The 19,796-nt window shown below is 49.7% G+C and overlaps 1 protein-coding gene across 4 annotated transcripts in view; it reads right to left on the reverse strand.

Annotated features, from left to right (window-relative positions):
* Nucleotides 1-19,796, reverse strand: part of LOC125740259 (partitioning defective 3 homolog) — a 168,283-nt gene that overhangs the window by 62,026 nt on the left and 86,461 nt on the right. For all 4 annotated transcript variants that reach the window (XM_049011171.1, XM_049011170.1, XM_049011169.1 and 1 more), the window contains 5 exons: nt 15,867-16,055; nt 14,794-14,964; nt 10,235-10,388; nt 5,709-5,898; nt 615-772 (listed from right to left, as the gene is read on the reverse strand). In XM_049011171.1, the coding sequence (XP_048867128.1) occupies nt 615-772; nt 5,709-5,898; nt 10,235-10,388; nt 14,794-14,964; nt 15,867-16,055 (862 nt within the window). The remainder of the gene's footprint in view (nt 1-614; nt 773-5,708; nt 5,899-10,234; nt 10,389-14,793; nt 14,965-15,866; nt 16,056-19,796) is intronic.

Here is a 19,796-nt window from a genome sequence, read left to right on the forward strand (position 1 = left end):
CATTGCTTATGGCAGGGGCACTCAAATATTCCCCGAGGTCCAAATTCCATCAGCAATACAAAGCACAAGGCCAAGGTCCACTGGGCCCTGATAAAATTTTTCTTGGAGGCTGGGGGGGGGGGGGGGTTTGTTCCAAACGTTAAAAAAAAATTCCTGAGCCAGTGTGGCAGGGAGAAGGGGGCTTACTTAGCGTTTTAGGACCCCTGTCCAACGGCCCACAGCACACGCTGCTCCTTCACTAGCCATGCGGATGTGGATCCTTCAACTTCTTCTTGGAGATCATGTGATGTGTCATGTGACATACATAAACTATGACGTATTACCATTCAGTGTATGGCATTGTCAGATCTTACCACGGTCAGCCTGAATGTCATCCTGTTTTACTGTTTAAGAAAACAGAGCTGTGCCAGACACACCTCTGGGATGCCCTCCATACTAACAGGGTCATGCAGTGTTTGCCTATTAATGTAAAGCCCTCAAAAATGTGCATCCCCAATGACTCCGAGCAGTGGAGGCACCACTTAAAGGCAGTCACACAGCCCAGGAGGTTACCGAAGAGGAGATCTAAGGTGGAGACAGGGGGGAGGCGAGGGACAGGCTGCCCCGGGTGGTACCTAGATCCATGCTCTTGGACTTGCGCGCCTTGACAACCTCCATCTGGGCAGCATCTCCGTACTGCTTCGTCCGCTTCTCTGACATACTCTGCCGGCCGAAGCCCTCCCTCTGAAAGGCATCATCGGGGTCTAGCTCCTGGTCCAGGTCCTGCTCTAGGCTGTGGGAGTCAACAGAGGAGATTAAAGACTGGGAGGTGGAGTCACACCTGCTTATAAATGGAAGTGGTGGGGCCACAACAACAAGTGGGAGGAGCTATTTGCCGCATAATTAAAAGGGGAGGGGAACTGAGCGGGGGGGGAGGGGCAGTGAGCCAGGGGGAGGGGCTATGAAGTTAAGGACAAAGGAAGATGCCACAAGCCAATGCCACTTATAACAAACTCTTAATTGCTTTTGTATAGTTTCAGCAACTAGCTTTATTACACACATAGCCTCCGGTGCTTTCTCGTTTAATTACTTAGCAGAAAATGTTTAAAAAGTTGAACTTTTTCCAAAGCAGTTCAGGTTAAGTACTTTGTTCAAAGCAACATCAAGCAGGATGCTCTTCTGGGACTTCACACCCCCACCAATTCGAGCTCGAGTCCCCGTAGATGCTACGCTGCTGGCTGTGCCAGTAAGTATCAGAACGAGTCCTTCTAGAGTGAGCAGAACTCGACTAGGAACGGAAACCCTCAGGCATCCCATGATGCAGTTACCTGACTATAAAGACGACATTTTATGATTTAAAAAATGACTCCTAAATTACATCAACCACCCCCTGCCTACCTTCCACCTGAACTGAATATGAGACACAAGGAGACGCTTATGAGCAAAAGCAGAGGTTCTTCACTAGCAGGTGGAAGCAAGTCATGCTGAAATGATGTCCTTCCCCATCCCTGAACAGCAGACATTCACCTTCACACTAACTACACACCCGGGCGTAAAGTCAGGCTGCGACAGCTTAGTGGGCAGTGCCACACCGCATCCTGTTTTTCTTGGAGGCGGGAGGGGGGGAAGAGGCGTTCTCACGCCCCCAACACGTCACCGGGAGTCCATTGTTCAGGTGTCTGGACTGCTGACCTCCCGCTACTGACCTGCAGGACTTCAGAACCAGCACCAGTCTCCAAACTCCAAAAGACCAGTCCACCTAGACGAGCTGTCCCTGACAGCAAAGGATGCAACTTTGACACAAGGCACTGTCAAAACGACTCTGGCTGATGTCACTTCCTGTAGCAGCTCAGCGGGCACTCTGTCCCCTGCATCTGACAACAGGCGATGGTTTTCTTCTCTGAGGATGAATGTTACCCTAAAAACAAGGGCCAGTTATGGACCTTGCAGGCTGAGATCAAACAGGGTCAAACGCGATCTGGCAGGAAGGCAGAGTCTCACACTGACTAGAGAAGCATTACTTATTTTCCATGACTGTTTCTCATCCAGCGTTGAATAATCGTGACCTTGATCCTACAAAGAACCAGGTCTTCCTGAGTCAAGTTTTTTTACAGGCTAAATGTTACTGGCAGACGGTAACAAGCCATTTACTCTATATACACACACAATGCAGGGAAATTTTTTTTTTTTGATATTTTGACCCAAATCCAGTCTCGTCCAATACATCAAATCCACCATTATCCTATGAAGAACTCCTTCACACCACTTTCAGTCATTACAGATCAACTCTGGCCTTAGAGGGGGATAGAGGAACTCCATGCATCCGTCTGCTCTTAAACTCCCCCTAGCCTCTAGCCATCTGCCGGAAGAGAAGCATTTTGTTTGACTTTTCATGCCGTTTATGCATGCACAGACGATATTTTTTTTCCAAATTACAAATGATAAGAGTCGCAGTTTCCTGCACTGGCTGCTCCAGGCCCTGACCTCCAATTATTATTTATGGAGTTCTTGTACATTTAAGTATAACGTCACGCCTTTCAGACGGGCAGGCTGCCGACGCCCTTGCTATCGAGCCGCGGCAGCGTCGAGCCCATTGATATTCCGAGGCTCCACGGCCGGTATTATGATTCTGTAAAAGTAAAAGTAAAAAGTAAAAAGGTAAAAGTACAGCTGAATTATTTGGCACGAGAGCAAGCGTGCGTGGGGAAAAACTGGACTCGTCACGGCAACCAGACCCAGAGGACAGGGGGATTTGCAGGATGGGGCAGGACGATTTGACTGGCACCCTCAAGACGCATAGAAAAGGCAAACTGAGCAACATGGGCAGGTCAAAACAGAAATCACACACGAGAGCCTGGCTCCTGCTCTCTTTCCTAACAAACACAGTGAACTCTACTTACATTCATTTCGGTACAGGCGAACAGAGGGGCGTGCTCCCTGAACTTCCACACCCTCCACCTGCTTCACGGTCCACAGTGGAAATGATTATTGTATCGACATAAAAAGGTGGGGTTGAGTTGGGTCAACGGGTAAGGACTGTTGCGGGTTTGACTCCCGTCCTTGATAGAATTGACGCATCTCCACTGGGCACTTCAATAAGCACCTTAATTCTTTGAAAAATGTTTTCCTTAAAGGAGAGCAAGACGGGATATGCAATAACTAAAGCATTCCAAAGTAGAGATTGGAAGGTGGAGTCACACCTGGTTATAAATGGAAGGGGTGTGGCCACAACAAAAAGGAGGGGCCATTTGCAGCATAACAAAAAAGGGGGAGGGGCTACATATTTAGTGGCAAATGCCAAATAAAGGACCATTTCATTCAAGTTTGTCATTCAACCTCTATAGATATTTGCTGGTATGTATTTGTGCATTTCAATATCGATCACATCAACATAAAACATCCCAGAATTCCTAAGTTCCAACAAATAACCTTATGCTGACCCCAACGCCTTTTGTATTTTCATTCTCTTTTCCATCGGGTCGAGTGCATGCCACTTTATTTTTCTTTAGTAAATCTATAAATAGAGGCTCTCGAGATGCGTAATACACAAGCCTGACCGGATCCCCATCAATACCCACTGTGCCCGAAGCGCTTTCGGAGAGTCGCCGTCTTCCGAGTGTGCCTGGCAAGCCCATCCACGCTCTCCCGGTGAGTGGCCTCCGGCCAATCCAATCTGCAAGGCCTCCTTTCCCGGTGCCTCAAGGAATTGGCGGTTTGCGTCCGGCTCCCCGCTGCGCTCGGACTAATGCGATCGCAACAGAGCGGTGCCGTCGATCCAATCAGCATTAACGGCCCTCAGTCACTGGAGCGCGGCGAGAGTCCTCGGGGTGATACTCAGGAAGCAGTCCTGCATTTTATTTTCTCCCTTCTTAAATCTTCGCGAGAGCTCGTCGGAGCAGCCGATACGGGAAACATACTCATGTCACAGCCTGACAGCTGAGGTCTAGCGGAAAAAAAAAAAACTCTGTCTTTGGGCAGCAGTGAAAATCCAACCAAATGCCATGGAGAGAAGCTTCAGGTACACTTTTGTATATTTAAGATGAAGTCGCAGCCTCCCCACATCCCCCCTGACGATGATGCGGGGATAGGTGAGCGTATGATTTATGCTGCCAGCATGTGCTGATCCGCATTAGCCCAGCCAAGTTAATGCATAGTCATTCCGGATCCGCCGCCTTGTTCTCTGTCCGTCCACCGGGGGGCGCCGCCCCACAGGCGCCTCAACCTTAATCTCTGCAGCCACGCTGGCTGGCTTCGCCACAAGCTGCCATATGCTCGCTTGGACCGCCGGGCAAAGGGATTTGTATGTGGCTCACGTTCAAGATACGCTTTTCTTTCGTGGGGCCAGTGATGAACCGGAGGACTCTCTCTCTCTCTCTCTCTTTCTTTCTGGCGCCTGGACTAGCTCACTGAGGAGCCTCCTCGGCCCCCCGCTGCCTCAGGTGGCGTCCCGCGCCCCCGACGTCCGCTGAAGCAGCAGGCGGCGTAGATAACAAAGCCCGCTGCGAACAACACCGCGTTTGTGTCCCCACTGCTCAGCCAAGAAGTTACACCGCATAATTGACATTTATTTAGCCATGGAGCTGACGCCTTTGTGCAAAACCACCGACGCCAACAGCTCGCCCTCATTCTTTTGCTGCGTTATATAGTTACTTAGCTAATGTTTTTAAGGAAAGCGCCAAACCGAAAATAAGCCACTCTCTGCGATTTGAGGGCCGAAGTAATTCATAAAAATAGGAGGCGCACAGATAAACAGAAGCATTGACCCGCTGTCCTTCTCCGGTAAAATAAATTAAATAAATAAAAAATAAAACAAAACTTCACATAAAACATCTGCAGTCATTCACAAACAAAGTGCCTCTTTCACAAGAATTGTGGGTGCTCTTTGGGAACCGACTGTCTAAAACAGAAATAAATGATTTTTAAAAGAGCGTTCGGCCCGGGTCGCTGATGTGAATGGCACATGTGACGAAACTGCATTTAATGCGCAAAACTAGGTTGCCGTGTTAATGGGTCGCATGTGGGCGACGCTTTGCCACCGGAGCGGCCATTCATCTTCCACCTGGACAGGAACTGGTGGCGGACCCCAGCCGACAGTGTCAAGCAGAAACTGGGTCACGTGTCAACAGGTCATGTGACCTCGGAACCTCCACCGTCATCATCTACCACAGAGGCATCCAAAGAGCAAAAGCAATCTAAAGTTTGGGGACCGCCATTTATTAAATGGGAGCACGGTCAAGTCAGACGAACGCAATAAAACAAGCTGCTCCTCTCTTGACCCAGGAGCCACACAGCAATTTTGTTAGGCTCTCTGTCTATATCTGCGTGTGTAAACAGTGAGTGTATATGCCGAGGGATTCCTGGATCTGAACCAGCATTCTTCAGGTGCTCCGCCTGGTTTGAGAGATTTGGGATAAAACACCTATGGAGGAGCCTGCAGCTTGCTTAGCACGTTACGAAACCTCGGTCATTAGCTACCGCCATCATCGCCACCGAAAGCTAGGGAATCTGAATCGACAGCGCGGGATTCACGGTTGCTGTCGCGATCGCATCTGCCTCCCTACATTTCTCCTCAAAGAATAAAGCCAGGAGATATCGCATGGCGTGGAAAGCAGACAGCAGACTTCTCACGCTTACGTACCGTAGCTGATAAACACGTCAGCGCTGCCCAGACAGATGCAGGGAAAATGACCTGAAACAGGTATAAACAGACCGGCGCTGGACCGGCTCACCGTTCAGCTTGCGTGTGAATCTCTTTGGTACAGGAGTCGGGGGACTCGGCGGCGAAGCCCGTGTCGTCGTGAGAACTGGAGGACGAGTGGTCGGAGAGCTGAGGGGCGGGCAACGCGGGGGGCCTGTCATCTTCGATGATGATGGTGTCGTCTTGGGGCATGTTCACGGTGGGAGACAGCTGGTAGTGACCTGAGTGGAGCGGGAGAGCGGAAGGAGTGGGAGTCAGTCTGCGAGAAGAACGGTATCACAAATAACAACAAGGCCCGCATCCTCCTCCACTTTCCCAGGGTCAGTTAGCCATACCTAATCGTTAACGATAATGAGCCACTGAGTGTTTTAGCAACCAGCTAATGCGGCGCATGTCAGTCTTGGATCTAGTTCATGTTCTTGACATTTAGATCTGCGTTTATAATCGTCCGTTTGCTGAAGAGATTAAGGATTAAGCGTTTTATCCACCTATCCAGTATAAAATTTACACAGGTAGCGTATCTACCATTGAAGAGCAGCTTAAATAAACATATTCCTCCCATCCTTGGGGCTCCCTTGCTTGTTCCCAGTGCATCCAGGGACTGCAAGACCTCCACGAGGATAATAGCTTACAAGATTAATGAATAGGATATTGTTACACTGTGTCCATCCATATTAATGCAGCAAGCTTGGAATAAACATATATGTGGTACAGATACGTATGTTAATGAAATATGAATCACGGAGAACAGAACAAGTCACGGCTCTGTTTTCTGTAAACTGGCTTCTGGCTGCTCCTATGTGTTTACATCCCCCCAGGCTAATACATAAATACGCTACGCGAACATCTTCAGGCTGGCGAGCAGAACCATGTGACAGGGCTGCAGGGTGGGGATCTTTACTTTGTTAATTTATTTTTTTTTTTTTTAAAGGGACGGCAACCAAACAGAGAGCGAAACTGACGCCATGCGAAAGTCATGCGGATCAACAGAGAGCAACGGAAAACAAGCTGTCTGTAGCCAGTGTTGGGACACCGCTGCAGGAGATGGGGGCGAGTAGATAAAAACACAAAGAGGCGTATATCTGCACGAGGGACGCGAGCAGGTGAGCCCAAGCTATCACAGATCATCGTGGTCACCTGACGTCCTTTCATAACATGACAGCGGCCGGACTCATTTCAGATAAATACACACGGAGGCCAGCCATGCTTACACATATTTATAACATCTCCCAGTTCCTGTTCACAAGGCCTGTTTCTTTTATACTGATCTCACAGGCTGATGTCAGAGCAACCATTAGTCAGCTGAGCATTCTGGGCATAACAACGCAGGCCTGCATTTCAGCGTAATGCAGGCAATCGCTGAATGACATGGGAGGGGGGAAAAAAACCCCCTAAAACAAGCAAGCAAAATAAGTAACAATCAAACATATTTTCCATTAAGGTTTCGGTTCAGTTCCCTGTAATGATCGCTTTCCACAGACTGCAGGAATTCCGCCGATTTCGTTGCTGAGCTGCACCAGTACAGCTGTAATTATTACCAGAGCAAACACAACATTTCCTGGCATGCTACAAGTGAGTATAGCTTCACTTTATCCCCCTCGAAAAACAAGAGTTTTTTTTTTTTCCAGCAACTAAAATAAAGCAGTATTACTTCTGACAGTACTGCTATGACAGAATTACATTTTCAGTATTAATGACTTTTCCCTGTCATGGCGGGTTCCTCCGCAGAAAGCTGCAGGTGCTGCACTCCAGAGGTGGCAACGGCGCAGTCGCTCAGCGTGGGTGTGCAGCGTCTTCTGCGCATTTACAGCTGACTGCTGGGACCAATCAAAACGTAGAAGAGTGAAGTGGGCGGGGCACATCGTTCTCTAGGAGTCCACCTCCAGGAGGAAGCAGGACCAAGCAGAACCGGAACCTCTTCCCAAACTTTCCAGTTTTTTTTTGTCTTTTTTTTTTTGACGAAACACCTAAAGAGCGAGTCCTGACAAGCGGGATGCGATATATCCATGCACCATGCGAGCGGGAACGCCATCGACGAGAATGCCGGCAGACAGGAGCGAGGCGGGAGACGGGCCTGAAGGAGTCCAAGAAGCAGAGCCTGCAGCGGAGCGGGATTTGATGCGACGAGGCGGATGGCTGGCGGCGGGGGCCGATGCGGAATGTCTGAAACGATGCGCTCGTTGGGAAAACAAACGGAATGAACAAAAACATAAACTTGCGGCTTGCAGTACATGCGGAAACGTAAGAATGAAGTAAAGCCCAGCCTGACGGAAGGTAGCAGACCTCCAGCGTTCTAGCAGCGGAACAAAACAGCAGCTCCAGGCCTAACTGATAGGCCTGCTAACAGCCTGCATCCCAGCGTGGGTGGTGGTGGGGGGGGGGGGCATGATTTCTGCGGCTAACAGTTTGGTGATACGATGCAAGTTGAGCTTTAATTGCTGCCACAGGATATTCACCAGTGACACCTGTACTCTGCATTGGCCCAGTTAGGGGTCAAAAATGCATTTCCTATTTAAATGCTACACCACGTTATGGAAAAGCCATGCAACAGAAATGGCAAGTGTGGGACAGAGCGAGACAGAAGGCATTACAGCTACCGAGGAGAAACAGGAGCCGTGATAACAACCAAGCATCATGAGGTCCCCCAAAGGAGAACCTGCCTCAGGTGACCAGCCTTGTACTACAGGTGTTAAACACTGGGTGGCTAAGACAAGGACAATGGTTCAGTCTTCTAACTGGTTTGTTTAGGTAGCTCTTCATCAGTCGGCTCAAGCTCTAGAAACACTGATTATTTCATTTGACTTCTGATCCCTAGATTCTCAAGTTTATCTACAGCATCTCGAGCAACATTTGGGAACGTTTCAGAACGGAATGAACCAACCTAAAATAAAAAGTCACTTCCATCAATTTGCATCCATTATGCTCACTTGCCAAATTTGTGCATCAGCTCTCAATTTTTCCAATAATTCCTTCTTGCACAACTACGCACATGCAGACACACTTACAGGCACCCCTACACTCCTCTGCTCCTTACACACACACATTCACAACAGATCACCAGCACGCTTCAGTCAGTAACCATGAGTCAAGTTAACCATGCTGAAGGCCGTAGGGCCCGACGGCTACTGCATACGGTGATGGAGCTAATGAGAACTATCACACGTCCGTTATGGAGGATCTTTTTGTTTTTTATCCTTCGCTCGTTCTCTTGGGATCATTTGACCAAAGATCAGAAATTTCCAGGACACATAAATTCTTAATAATTAATCACCGACCGAACACAGAGGCCAGATCACTCTGGCACGCTTGCAAGCTTCAGGAAGAGTGTTTGCTGTCGGGGAGCTGGGAGGCTGGACCACCAGCCTGCACCCAAAGCCTTCCATTCCCAGCGCTTCCCAACCAGTCCCGGGAAGATGGTGTGGAACATTCCACAGGCCCACGCCAGTTACACGCCTAACCTACCCACAGTGCGTAATTGCACTTTCCACCTCATTACAGTCCTTTACACTTGTGTTTTACGTACCGGAAAAGGCGGCGCTGATTTTGAAAGAGTGATTTATAAATGCGTTAGAAGTAATTAACCTGCTATTCAGAATTAATGGCATGTTCATCTGGAACACGAAACTATATTCATATTTTATTTAAAAAAAATTAATAAGCCATATAAAAGCTAATAAAACCCACAAAAGCTGAAAGTGTAAGGCATTCAACTCATTTTCAACACAAAAGAGCACAATAAAGTATTCTTCCCCCGATTAATAAGCTGCCACACTGGCTCAATGAATGCAAAGGTCCATTAACCCCTCCAAAGAGGGTTACCCTGGACTGCGTGGCATCCCGAACACCCAGTTCGAACCTGGAGACGCGAGAGAGGCCGGCTCATTAAATTGTCTACCTCCCGCTAAAGGTCCCTCTTTTGACAGAGATGCCAATATCCCATCATCGCTATGGCAACCCCAGGTGCTGGACCAGATCCCACAGGCACAGGCCATTTGAAGCTCTTTTGTGGCGTGGTAAATGAAATCTCCATGCAGGGCTGATTTTTAAACACTAAGAATACCAAATAAATATTAATGGGGTGGGGGGGGGGGGGGGGCGGCACACCTAAAAAGATGCACGTGAAAAGGTTTGCCGCAAAAAAAAATTACTTGAAACACTGACTCACTGAATAAAAACAGATTTTCTTTTGAGACAGAGCCTTGAGTCGAGGTAAACTGTCTCTACCCTGGTAGGGCTGGAGGCACATAATTACTGCTGGGAACTGGGAGAGGAAAAGACAAATATTCCCCGGTGACCATCCACCAATCGGATATTTCCTGTCTGAGTCTAAGGCCGCCAACCCTTTGTCATTTCACTTCCTGCTGCGATGTTCTGGAATTCTCCAAGCAGGGGAGTCACTGGGAGGGGCGTGCCCCGACGCGTTCAACTTCTGCCATTGACCGCCGATGCTTCTGGGCCAGCTTCTGATTGGCTGGTTCTGGGGGATAAGTGGGGAAGAGCATACAGGAGTGCAGGGACCGAATGAGCCCAGCGGGCGACAGCGGCAGCCGGCCTCACCCATCATCCTGCGTGCGGCGGACGCTCGCGGCGACAGGCTGACGTCCAGCTCCTCCAGGGCCCCGTACAGCGAGTGGGAGATGCGCCGCTCCCGGTCATCCAGCAGGGGGCTGAGGTGCAACTCAGACCCTGAGGGGCTTCCCTGGGCCTCCAGCTGCAACACAGAGGGGCAGAAATGGTCAAGACATGAACCTTAATCAGAACAGGATGGAGCGCATTACCAACACCATTTTTATTCGGTTATTACCATTTTACTACACATTTAATGGTTAGCAGATGCTTAGTATTCCATACCACAGCCCCCATCCAGGCCCACCCCAGGCAAACTGACCTCCATGCCAAACCTGCCATCCTGGCTAACGAGGGACACCGGCATGGGGGCAGGAGAGGCAGAGCTACTGCCCCACCGCAGCTGGTAGTGCCGGATATCAGTCAGCGGGGGGGGAGGTGGGGGTTTGGGGGGGCGGTCTGAGCTGGCATTCAGTGCAAGGACAAACATGCCAGGATTTCCATTAATAGTCAAATAAGCTGCTTTTTTCCATCAGCAGGTGACCAGGTATTTTCACGTGTTTTTTTTTGTGTTGACTGGACATGCACTCGTTGCCTTACAAACAGGGATCGTCAACCAGCAGACAGAAAGACACGCCAGCCAGGTAGCGGGACAGCTCTGACGGCAAAGCGTCCGACGTCCTCTAGGAGCCGCATGGCGCTAAGGCAGGGGCGGCTGCATCGCCGGGAGACAAAAAGGACCCCCTCGGACAGCCCTCGGAGAAAAACGTCGGGGTCGTCCATCATCGTGCCTGCGCCCCGCCACGCGGGGGGGGGAAAAAAACCCCGGATGCGCTGTCGTTCCGGTTACCCCCGGCGACCGAAGCCTTTCACGGTTCCGAGGAAAACCTGCCGTCCATCTGGTACGAAAGACGGCAAGTTTCGGTGGGAGCGGAGCGTTAGTCTAAGCAGGCCTGATAGCAAGAGACAGCTGGTGTAAAAACAGGAGTGATGCACAAAGGGGCCAACCCAATTACAATGAGAGCCACCGGCATCGACAGACACAGAAAAAGCTCACGCAGCTCAAAGTGGAAGCCGTTTTTTCCAGCTTCAAACTCCTGGTGTGTATTGGCAGTCAAGGAGACACAAGCCCAGCAGTGAAGCCGTTAGTTCTGTGTAGAGTCACGTGACCGGGTGACATTAAAAAGCGGTCATTACTAAACTAGGTGGAGAGAGAGGAATTTAGGACAAGTTACCGATCCAGGTTCCTCGGTGGACTTCCAGAGCATAACAGTGCCGACATACAGCACAAGGATCGGGATGGAACAGATCGATTAAGACGGTCCGTGGGAGATGTGGAAAGCCGGGAAGCACATTGAAAGCAGGCGGAAAGCAGACATCAGATATATGAAATCCTTTGTATCTGTTTACTTGTGATGGGCAACAAGTATAGAGCGCCCCCTGCTGTCAAAAACGTTGGTGATGTCTGTCCCATCTGTCAGGTGCAAATGATGGTCTGAGGCCTTTAAAATCAGCATAGCGGCAGAGCAGCTGCACGTTGCCTCCTCACATCCCCCCTCAATCTGTCACCGTGAGCCGCCTTCCAGCCGCACGTCCGTCACTCACACATGTCTGGGGGGGGGGGGGGGGGGGGGGGGGGGAATCACAGTCTCTCCTGTGCCCTGAAGCGCCATCCAAAGGTCACCCGGTAAATTACATCTCACACGAAAATCCAGCCTAGGTTCATATGTAAGGTATATTAGCGTAATGCACTTCTAAGTTTATTAGCGCAGTAAACGGGGAAGATTTACTAGTATGGGCTTTTTAAACCAGGTTTTATTTTAACTGTAGGGTGTTGCGGAGTCTCTCTGGGTAGCAACGTAGCCGCAAAGCCCCAGGGTTGTGGATTCGATTGCTGCCCCCCTACTCCGTGCGTGTGGAATTTCATATATTTTCCCTTCTGTCGGCATGAATTTCCTCCCACAGCCCAAAAAACATGGGGTTTAAGTGGATTGGTGCCGTTAATCGGCCCATATAGGGTATCTCACGCCCTGGGACACCCCTTAGGCTCACCGCAGCCGTGTGCTGGAGAAGCAGGTTCTGGAAAACGGGATGATATTTTTAACGAGAGTCAGCTTTTATTTTTACAAACTTACATACCGGCTATTAGTAAGTTTCATTGATACAAGGCCTTTATTAGCCTGTAAACTTTGCATACCCTGGATGTGCTTTTGGCAGACACTTTCAGGCGGGCAATCGCTGAAGTTAAGAGGAAAAACACAGAGCCGGATGCGGTTTTCCTGCCTCAGGTTCGAACACGTGAACATTCACTCTGTTCCCCATTAAAAGGACCCTCCTCGATGCACTTAAGAGATCGTAAATACAGTCCTTTAAAGGAGCCGAAAGCAGCCCTAGTGCCTGTAATAGCAGCCCTGCCAACTAGGAGAAGATGCAAATTGACTTTTAAAGCACCCCGACCCCAGCACGGCGGGATTCCCGGACAGCCCGCGGCACCCCCCTCCCCCATGAAGCCGCGGCAATCATTCCGTAGGTGCTGTGGCCCCCCAAGTCCCATAACTCGCTAAATCCGGAGCATTCACCAGAGTGACGACTCCCCGGTTCCGATCAGCCGAGCTTTTCAAAGGCGGCGTCAGACCTAATGCCGGCTTTCTGGGGTGTTTTTATTGTTATTACAGCTCGAAATGGGCACTTTGGCAACTGAAATGTCACTTTCCTTCATGAAAGGCAGCCATCTTGGAGGAAGCAAACTCAACCACACTTTAGAAGATAAAGTGTACTTTTAATGACCAGAGAACTAAGACTTGCATCCTGAATGTTTTAAACCTCAAATAACTAAACAGATTACATAAAGAAATATTTATGACATGTATAGAAAACCGATATACATATCTATATATATATCTATATCTATATATATATATCTATATCTATATATATATATATATATATATATATATATATATATATATATATATATATATATATATATATATATATATATATATATATAAACCATATTGAGAAATGTTCATAGGTGGTCAGTAGGCATCGGTAGCACAGAGCACAAACCCTGCACAGAGCCTGGGACCTTCAGGAAAAGGCCACTTTCTTCTCTGTTTGCTGGGCCGGGACCTTTCCCTGCCGTGACAACGAGCCGAGTGAATCCACCATTACACACTGTGGCTTCCCTCCAAAGACGGCCACTGAAACTCTCACGGTCACTGAGCATGAAAACAAAACGAGCCCCTTTTTAGGCCAAGGAGGACCCGGAGAGAGCGGGGGTGTGAAATGCAGACACGGCGAGCGCGCATGCGACCGCTCACACGCCTCCGGGCCGGTCAGCCAAAGACCGAGGCGGCCGACAGACGCGGCCTGGAGGTTCCCGGCAACGCGAATGAGACGTTAACCCTCCGACTGAGATGCGGGACGCAGACGCACTCCCCATTCACCGGCCGGACGCGGGCTGACATCCATCTCATCAGAAATGGCTGCCGCTCGCAGCCGCCGCCGTCTGACGCAGGAGTGGACAACTGTTGCCGCCATTCGGGTAGGACTCTCTGTTAACGATCCGCCGGTGCATCCCGGCTGGAAGGAGGACATGAGGGAGGAGGAGATGAAGGAGGGGCAGAGACTCCTTCAGCTCTCCTGTCCCAGTGATAAACACCCTTATTTTGGGGAGGAGGGAACAGGCATTCATCAGGACCAACATGGAGACAGGAGGAACCTCTTGAGATGCCACAGGAGGAGGTCCTTGTCATACAGCTCCGCCGGCACCTCCACACAATTCACATTTACTAAACAAGAACAGTTACTCCCTTTGCAGCCCAGACAGACCTTCCAGATAAAGAGTAGTTTTTTTTTTCTTCTTCTTACTGGAATCGGTCATAGAATATGGGACTTTGAGTAAACAACATTAGCACGTGCTGAAAGGGAGATAAGCAGGAGTGCTCGCGTGCGGACGTGACTCCGGCCTTGCGGGACGTGGGAGAGCAGCCTCAGCTCCAGGCCCCCACCGCTGCATGCTTCTCAACCCGGCGTATGACGAGCCGGCATCTGCTCCTCCCACTCACCATCCAGGGCACTCTTCACCCCCATCATCACTGACACTAATTCGCCACTTAACACTTCATTATACTAAGGAATCGGCTAACTGTCTCAACACTCGGCAGAGGAGGACAGCTTAGCTGAACTCAGGTATGGCAACCCCCCCCCCCCATTTGAGATTCAAACCTACAGCCTATAAATGTCATCTCTGAGTAATCATGAGCCACACATGACACTGTCGAGCTTTCGTCTCAGCACTAAGGTGAGCGTGTCACAAGAGCATCTGTAGACGAGTAATGTGCATAGACATATTACACATGTTGTCTGGAATATATTTGGAGGGGGGGTCACAGCCTCCTCCTCCTGATTTTAATATTTTGGGGCGGGGGGGGGGGGGGGGGAATCTGTCAACATTCCTAATTTTCCTGTGGCCTGTAAAAATGTGATGATCTTTACCGAAATAATAAACAGAGCAGAAATGAAATTTTTTAATCATCTCTCATTACCTCGTTCCGCTTGGCGACCCTCCTGGCAACGATGAGCTGGATCATGCCACGCTTGTTGCCCTCGGTGGACATAGATTTGCGGAGCCGTTCCATGGCGTCCTGGTTCGTCTTGCCCAGCAACGACTCCCCGTTCACCGCGATTAACTGGTCGTTGACTCTAAGCTTCCCATCCTAAAAAAAAAAACAAACAAACCAAAAACAAAGGGCGATAAATCTGCTATTTAAATGAACCTCATCTGGAACGTTCCACATACACATTCACCATCAACAAAGGCGATAAGCAATTCCCCTTTGTGTGACACCGCTGCAGTATTTCATTAAGAACATAGCACTTCATCTCACTGACGATGCACGACACGAGCCAAGCAGAGAGTAAACATCTACTCAGGAAGTATTGATTTTCCGTGCTCCTGTATTACTGCACTTTGGCTTCTTATGCAGAAGGAGACTCGTTTAATCTTCTGAGGTGAACATTAATATTACCGAGGGTGTCACAGCCGGCACAGGAGAAAATTAATGATCTGAGGGCGAGAGGACCGAGGAAGGCGTGTCTGGGAGGCTTGGAGAGGTGGAGTTACTTGTTTAATTTAGTTATATCTTTCACACCTTGTCCTTTAAGACTGCTGGATTTTTATTTATTTATTGTTAACTGAAGTCTGTTGGGTTAACTACTTGGCTCAGAGCTACAACAGCAGGTGATCCCTTGGCATCTGAGCTGCAGATGTTTGGGGTTTCGTGGGAGTTTTAGTTACACACAAATATTCTGAGGGCAAAAAGATAAATAATTGGTTCAGAGAGATAACCAATCAGATTGCAGGGGAGGTGGGTCCAAGCAACTAGAGGAGGCGGGACCAACCAATCAGATGTTTCGATCACCGCCTCCTCTAGTTTCTTGGACCCACCTCATCTACAATCTGATTGGTTATCTCGTTTTTGTACAAGTACTCCACCGAGCGTGTTTGGGCTACAGGTCAAGATCATTATCACTGAGGCTACATGGAGAGGGAAAGGCTGAGAGGATGAAGCGTGTGGGTGGTTAAGGGATGGACGTGGTGAGGACGGCCCGGCCTTGCCTTGCACGCTGCTCCACCATGGATGATGGACTTCACGAAGATGCCCAGATCGGCGTGGTTCTCCTTGGACCTGTTGCCCTTGACGCTGACCCCCAGGCCAGCAGAACCCGAGTCATTGAGCGGGATCTCGAAGGTGTGGAACTCCCGGGTTCCATCAGGTGTCAGAACTAGGTCGTCATCCTCGGATTTCTATGGGAGAGACGGAGCGTGCAAATTGTGCAAATTCCATAATGGGCTCCATATTAGCAAGAAGCTTTGAAATGCACCCTGTTAGCTGCGATGATAGCAATTATTACTCAGAAAATATTCCACATTTCAGACCAGCAACAATCAGCCAGAACAATCAGGAAGAGTTTGACGTTCTTGTGTGTTTGGTTGTCTCGCCCCGGCCCCCCTCCCCCACCAACCCCTTAATGAAGAGTAGCACCTCTGCGACATTGTCTTCTCCATCTGAGGTCATTCTGAAATTTAAATGAGCCCCCCGCTTCAGGCTGCAGACATGAGCGAAACCTGATTAAACCTCCGCCAGAAACACATTCAATCAAGCGCTCGCCAAAATCACATTTCCCCCACCACCCCACCCGAACGCGAGCAGGCTACGGGGAAGGAGTGTCAAAACAAAGCGGCCGATCTTCCAAAGCCATGCATGATAAATTCTGTCACTTAAAGGGGACGCTTGCTTGTCTATCGGAAATAAGGGAGGATCACCAGGAGCTGGGGATTCATGGCGGCTACGACGGCGCAGGGCAGGGCACTACCGGCTGGCGGTGCGCGGCTGCCTGCCACGGAGAGAGCAGGGAAGGGGGGCAGGCATGTGGAGAACCTTTCCGGCAGCCTCTCCTGCATCCTAATCAGCCGTGTGGGGTGCGAAGGGGGGGGGGGGGGCATTTCTGTCACATAAATAATGCGCATGGCTCCAGCTCAGGAGAACACGAGGCGCAGTCAGCGGACCGTGCGAGCGGCCCAAGCGTCCCACGTGCAATTAATTAGTATTAATTGTGCAACGAGGCTGGAACGCAACGGAGACATGGGTTTGCTGTGTCCTTTCCAGCCGTGCCCTCTGGGAGAACTCCACGGCACGCGGGAGACCGGCTGAAAGGCCCGTTAGTCAAAGACCCCCCGGTTATTTTAACACACCTGTGTGCCTGGGGGGGGGGGGGAGCTACAGAACAGGGAGGGGCCCCCTAATGTGCCCCCTGTGGTCAAATCCCACATCACAGCTCTCAATATCAGGGGAGGCAGGAAATACTGGTGTCCTGTTTGTTTGTGCAGGAGTGCTGACGGTCCCCTCACTGACAGCAAGAGGGAAACATGTTCCCCAGAAGCCAAAGGCCGCAACGGAAGATTAGACACACTCTATACGACATGCATCAAATGGCAAAAAAAACAAAGAAAGCATGCAAGTTTGCATCGGGAGAAAAACTTGGCGTTGCGGAAGCCATCACAATATACATTAAAAGACGACTTCGCCAACATTGACGGGATCTATTTTGTTTTCTTTTTTTTTATTTGCTGGCAGAACAGTGTCAGAGAGACAGATTTTTCCCGGAATCATTGGCCATAAACCCACGGTTTGGAAGAGAGAGATCATGTTAACAGATGTAAGAAGAGCCCAGATCTCTGTTCAACAAGCCATTACAAGACTGCAGAAAAACAGCGGCTTTCATTTGCAAATCACAACACTAGCACTTCACTTAATGTGAGAACAAACTTATTCCAGCACTGAACTTCTTACTAAAGCTCGAAATTTTATTCCACCCTGGCTAAAAAAAAACAAATGACGCTACGAATCATTACCATATTTACCTATATATAGAGGACACTGCAAAATAAATGGGAAATGAGATGAACATGTTTCACCCCATTCAAACTGGTTTAAAATAAAGGTTTTATACAGACATGTCTCTTCGATGCCCTTGAACAGCAGCCTACAATCCATTACATCCATTACACAGACCTCACCAGGTATACAGTCATTCACGTACCTGAATAATTAATTAATTTACAATCAAGCCATGTCATATGGTAATTAACACTAGCTGTTTATAGACCAGGGTGGAATCACATTATGCAGGGAGAAGTGAAATTAATGGAGGTTAGGCACAGTGGAGAGTGATCTCAGTCAAACGGCAGCATTCACATTACATTTCTCCATATTTCACCCCCCCCCCCCCCCCCCCACCACCACCACCACGTCCAATCACATCTTTCAGGCAAAGCGTCACCCGGGACGATTAGCGGGAAACTTTCCACAAATGCCTTGATTTGGTCACACCGGTGATGAGTTTAAGAAGCCTAAAAGGGAGCAATGAAGGGTATAATTGGGAGAGGAGTGACAAAGGGAGCAATGAAGGGTATAATTGGGAGAGGAGTGACACGCTTGATGAGCATTGTTCCTGGGTGATGGCGAGCAGAGCCGCCAGAATACCAAAGTGCCTCGCCGCCTCGTCCCACAGTCCTGCACTGTGTGGGCCCGCATACAAAGACCCCCGGCGATGGGGGCCCCGGCAGAGGTGAAAATTCATAGGAAGGCCGGAGGGAGTTCTCGGGAGACCACAAAGACAGACAGTGACCTCACAGCCCAGCACGGTCCAATTCTGCACTCTACCGGTTACACAATTAACCAATAGGGCTCAAGAATTGTTTTCCTGAGTTTTATTGGGTGACTGTCAGAAAGGGCCCACAAGGGAGGGAGTTCAGTCATCTGAAAAGATCCTGGATCAGAGAGGCCCACCCTAAGCTATCACATACCGTACGGAGAATAAAGGAAGTAGTTCCGGGATTTGCTTTCATTTGAGAAACAACAGGTTGGACCCCATAAGCAGCCTCTACTCTTCTCGTTTACTAATCAAAAGCAGGTGGCAGACCCACGCGCTTTCGGAGCCGATTAACGAGGCAGCGCTGGCTTCTGCCGCTTCTCGGCATACGTTTAATTATGCGAGCACATTGTTCCGGGCTATAATTGGCACTCGCGCTGCCATTAAAACAAAGCCAGGCCCCGCACAAACGATTCGCAGTAACGAATATGACCGCGTCACTGGAAAAGGGAGCATTTACTCCGAGAGCCGCGAAAAGCTGTGAGCTACTCTAGGGCAGTGTTTCCCAGTCCAGTCCTCGGGACCCGCAGACAGTCCACATTTTTGCTCCCTCCCAGCTCCCTGAGCAAAAATATATGCCGTCTAGTTGGTCCCTGAGGACCCGGTTCAGAAACACTGTTCTAGAACATTCCATAGTTCTGGCATCGCCATCACAGGAAAATGGGAAGGGAAGAGCATTAGAGAACAGCAGAAGGCCTGTATAACTCAGGGGTTAGGAGACAATTCCCTTTACTGACCTGTAACCCATCACTAAAACTTGGTCCAGTTTTCATGCCAGAAGTTATTGTTAAGTTCGGTCACAGAGTAAACTTATTTCTGTAAGTGGCTTCATCGTGTGTGGCTTATATTCCAGGGGTGCCAAAAAGCATCCCCATCCCATCCTCCAATTCCCGCATCCCGTGGATCTGCTCGAGCTCTTCCACACACCTCGCATGGCGGCACGCGCTCCCCCGAGGCGAGCCCTCATTCCCACCTCACGCTGAGACACTGCGCCCCCCTCCTGCATCCTCAGCATCTCACCCCACCCATCACAGCACCTTTCAGCACAGCCCCTGCGAAGAGCGAATACGGCAGTGGCACCAGGCAAGCGCCTTTTTGAGGTCAAAATGTCAAGAGCGACCTTAATATCAAGATTCCGCCCGGCGTCGCTTTGGTGTCGAATCCCCGGACGGATGAATGTGATTCCTCAAACCCGCAGACAGCGTCAGGGCGGCAAAGGTTACTGTCTGGATATCAAACAGCCAAAGCATGATGGGAACGCGAGGGCTGTACCACGAAAGGGGGGGGGGGTGGTAAAACAGGGCCAGGAGAGAGTGTTGTGATTACCTCAATC

This window comes from Brienomyrus brachyistius, chromosome 4 (genome assembly GCF_023856365.1).
Source record: "Brienomyrus brachyistius isolate T26 chromosome 4, BBRACH_0.4, whole genome shotgun sequence".
Classification (NCBI taxonomy): domain Eukaryota; kingdom Metazoa; phylum Chordata; class Actinopteri; order Osteoglossiformes; family Mormyridae; genus Brienomyrus; species Brienomyrus brachyistius.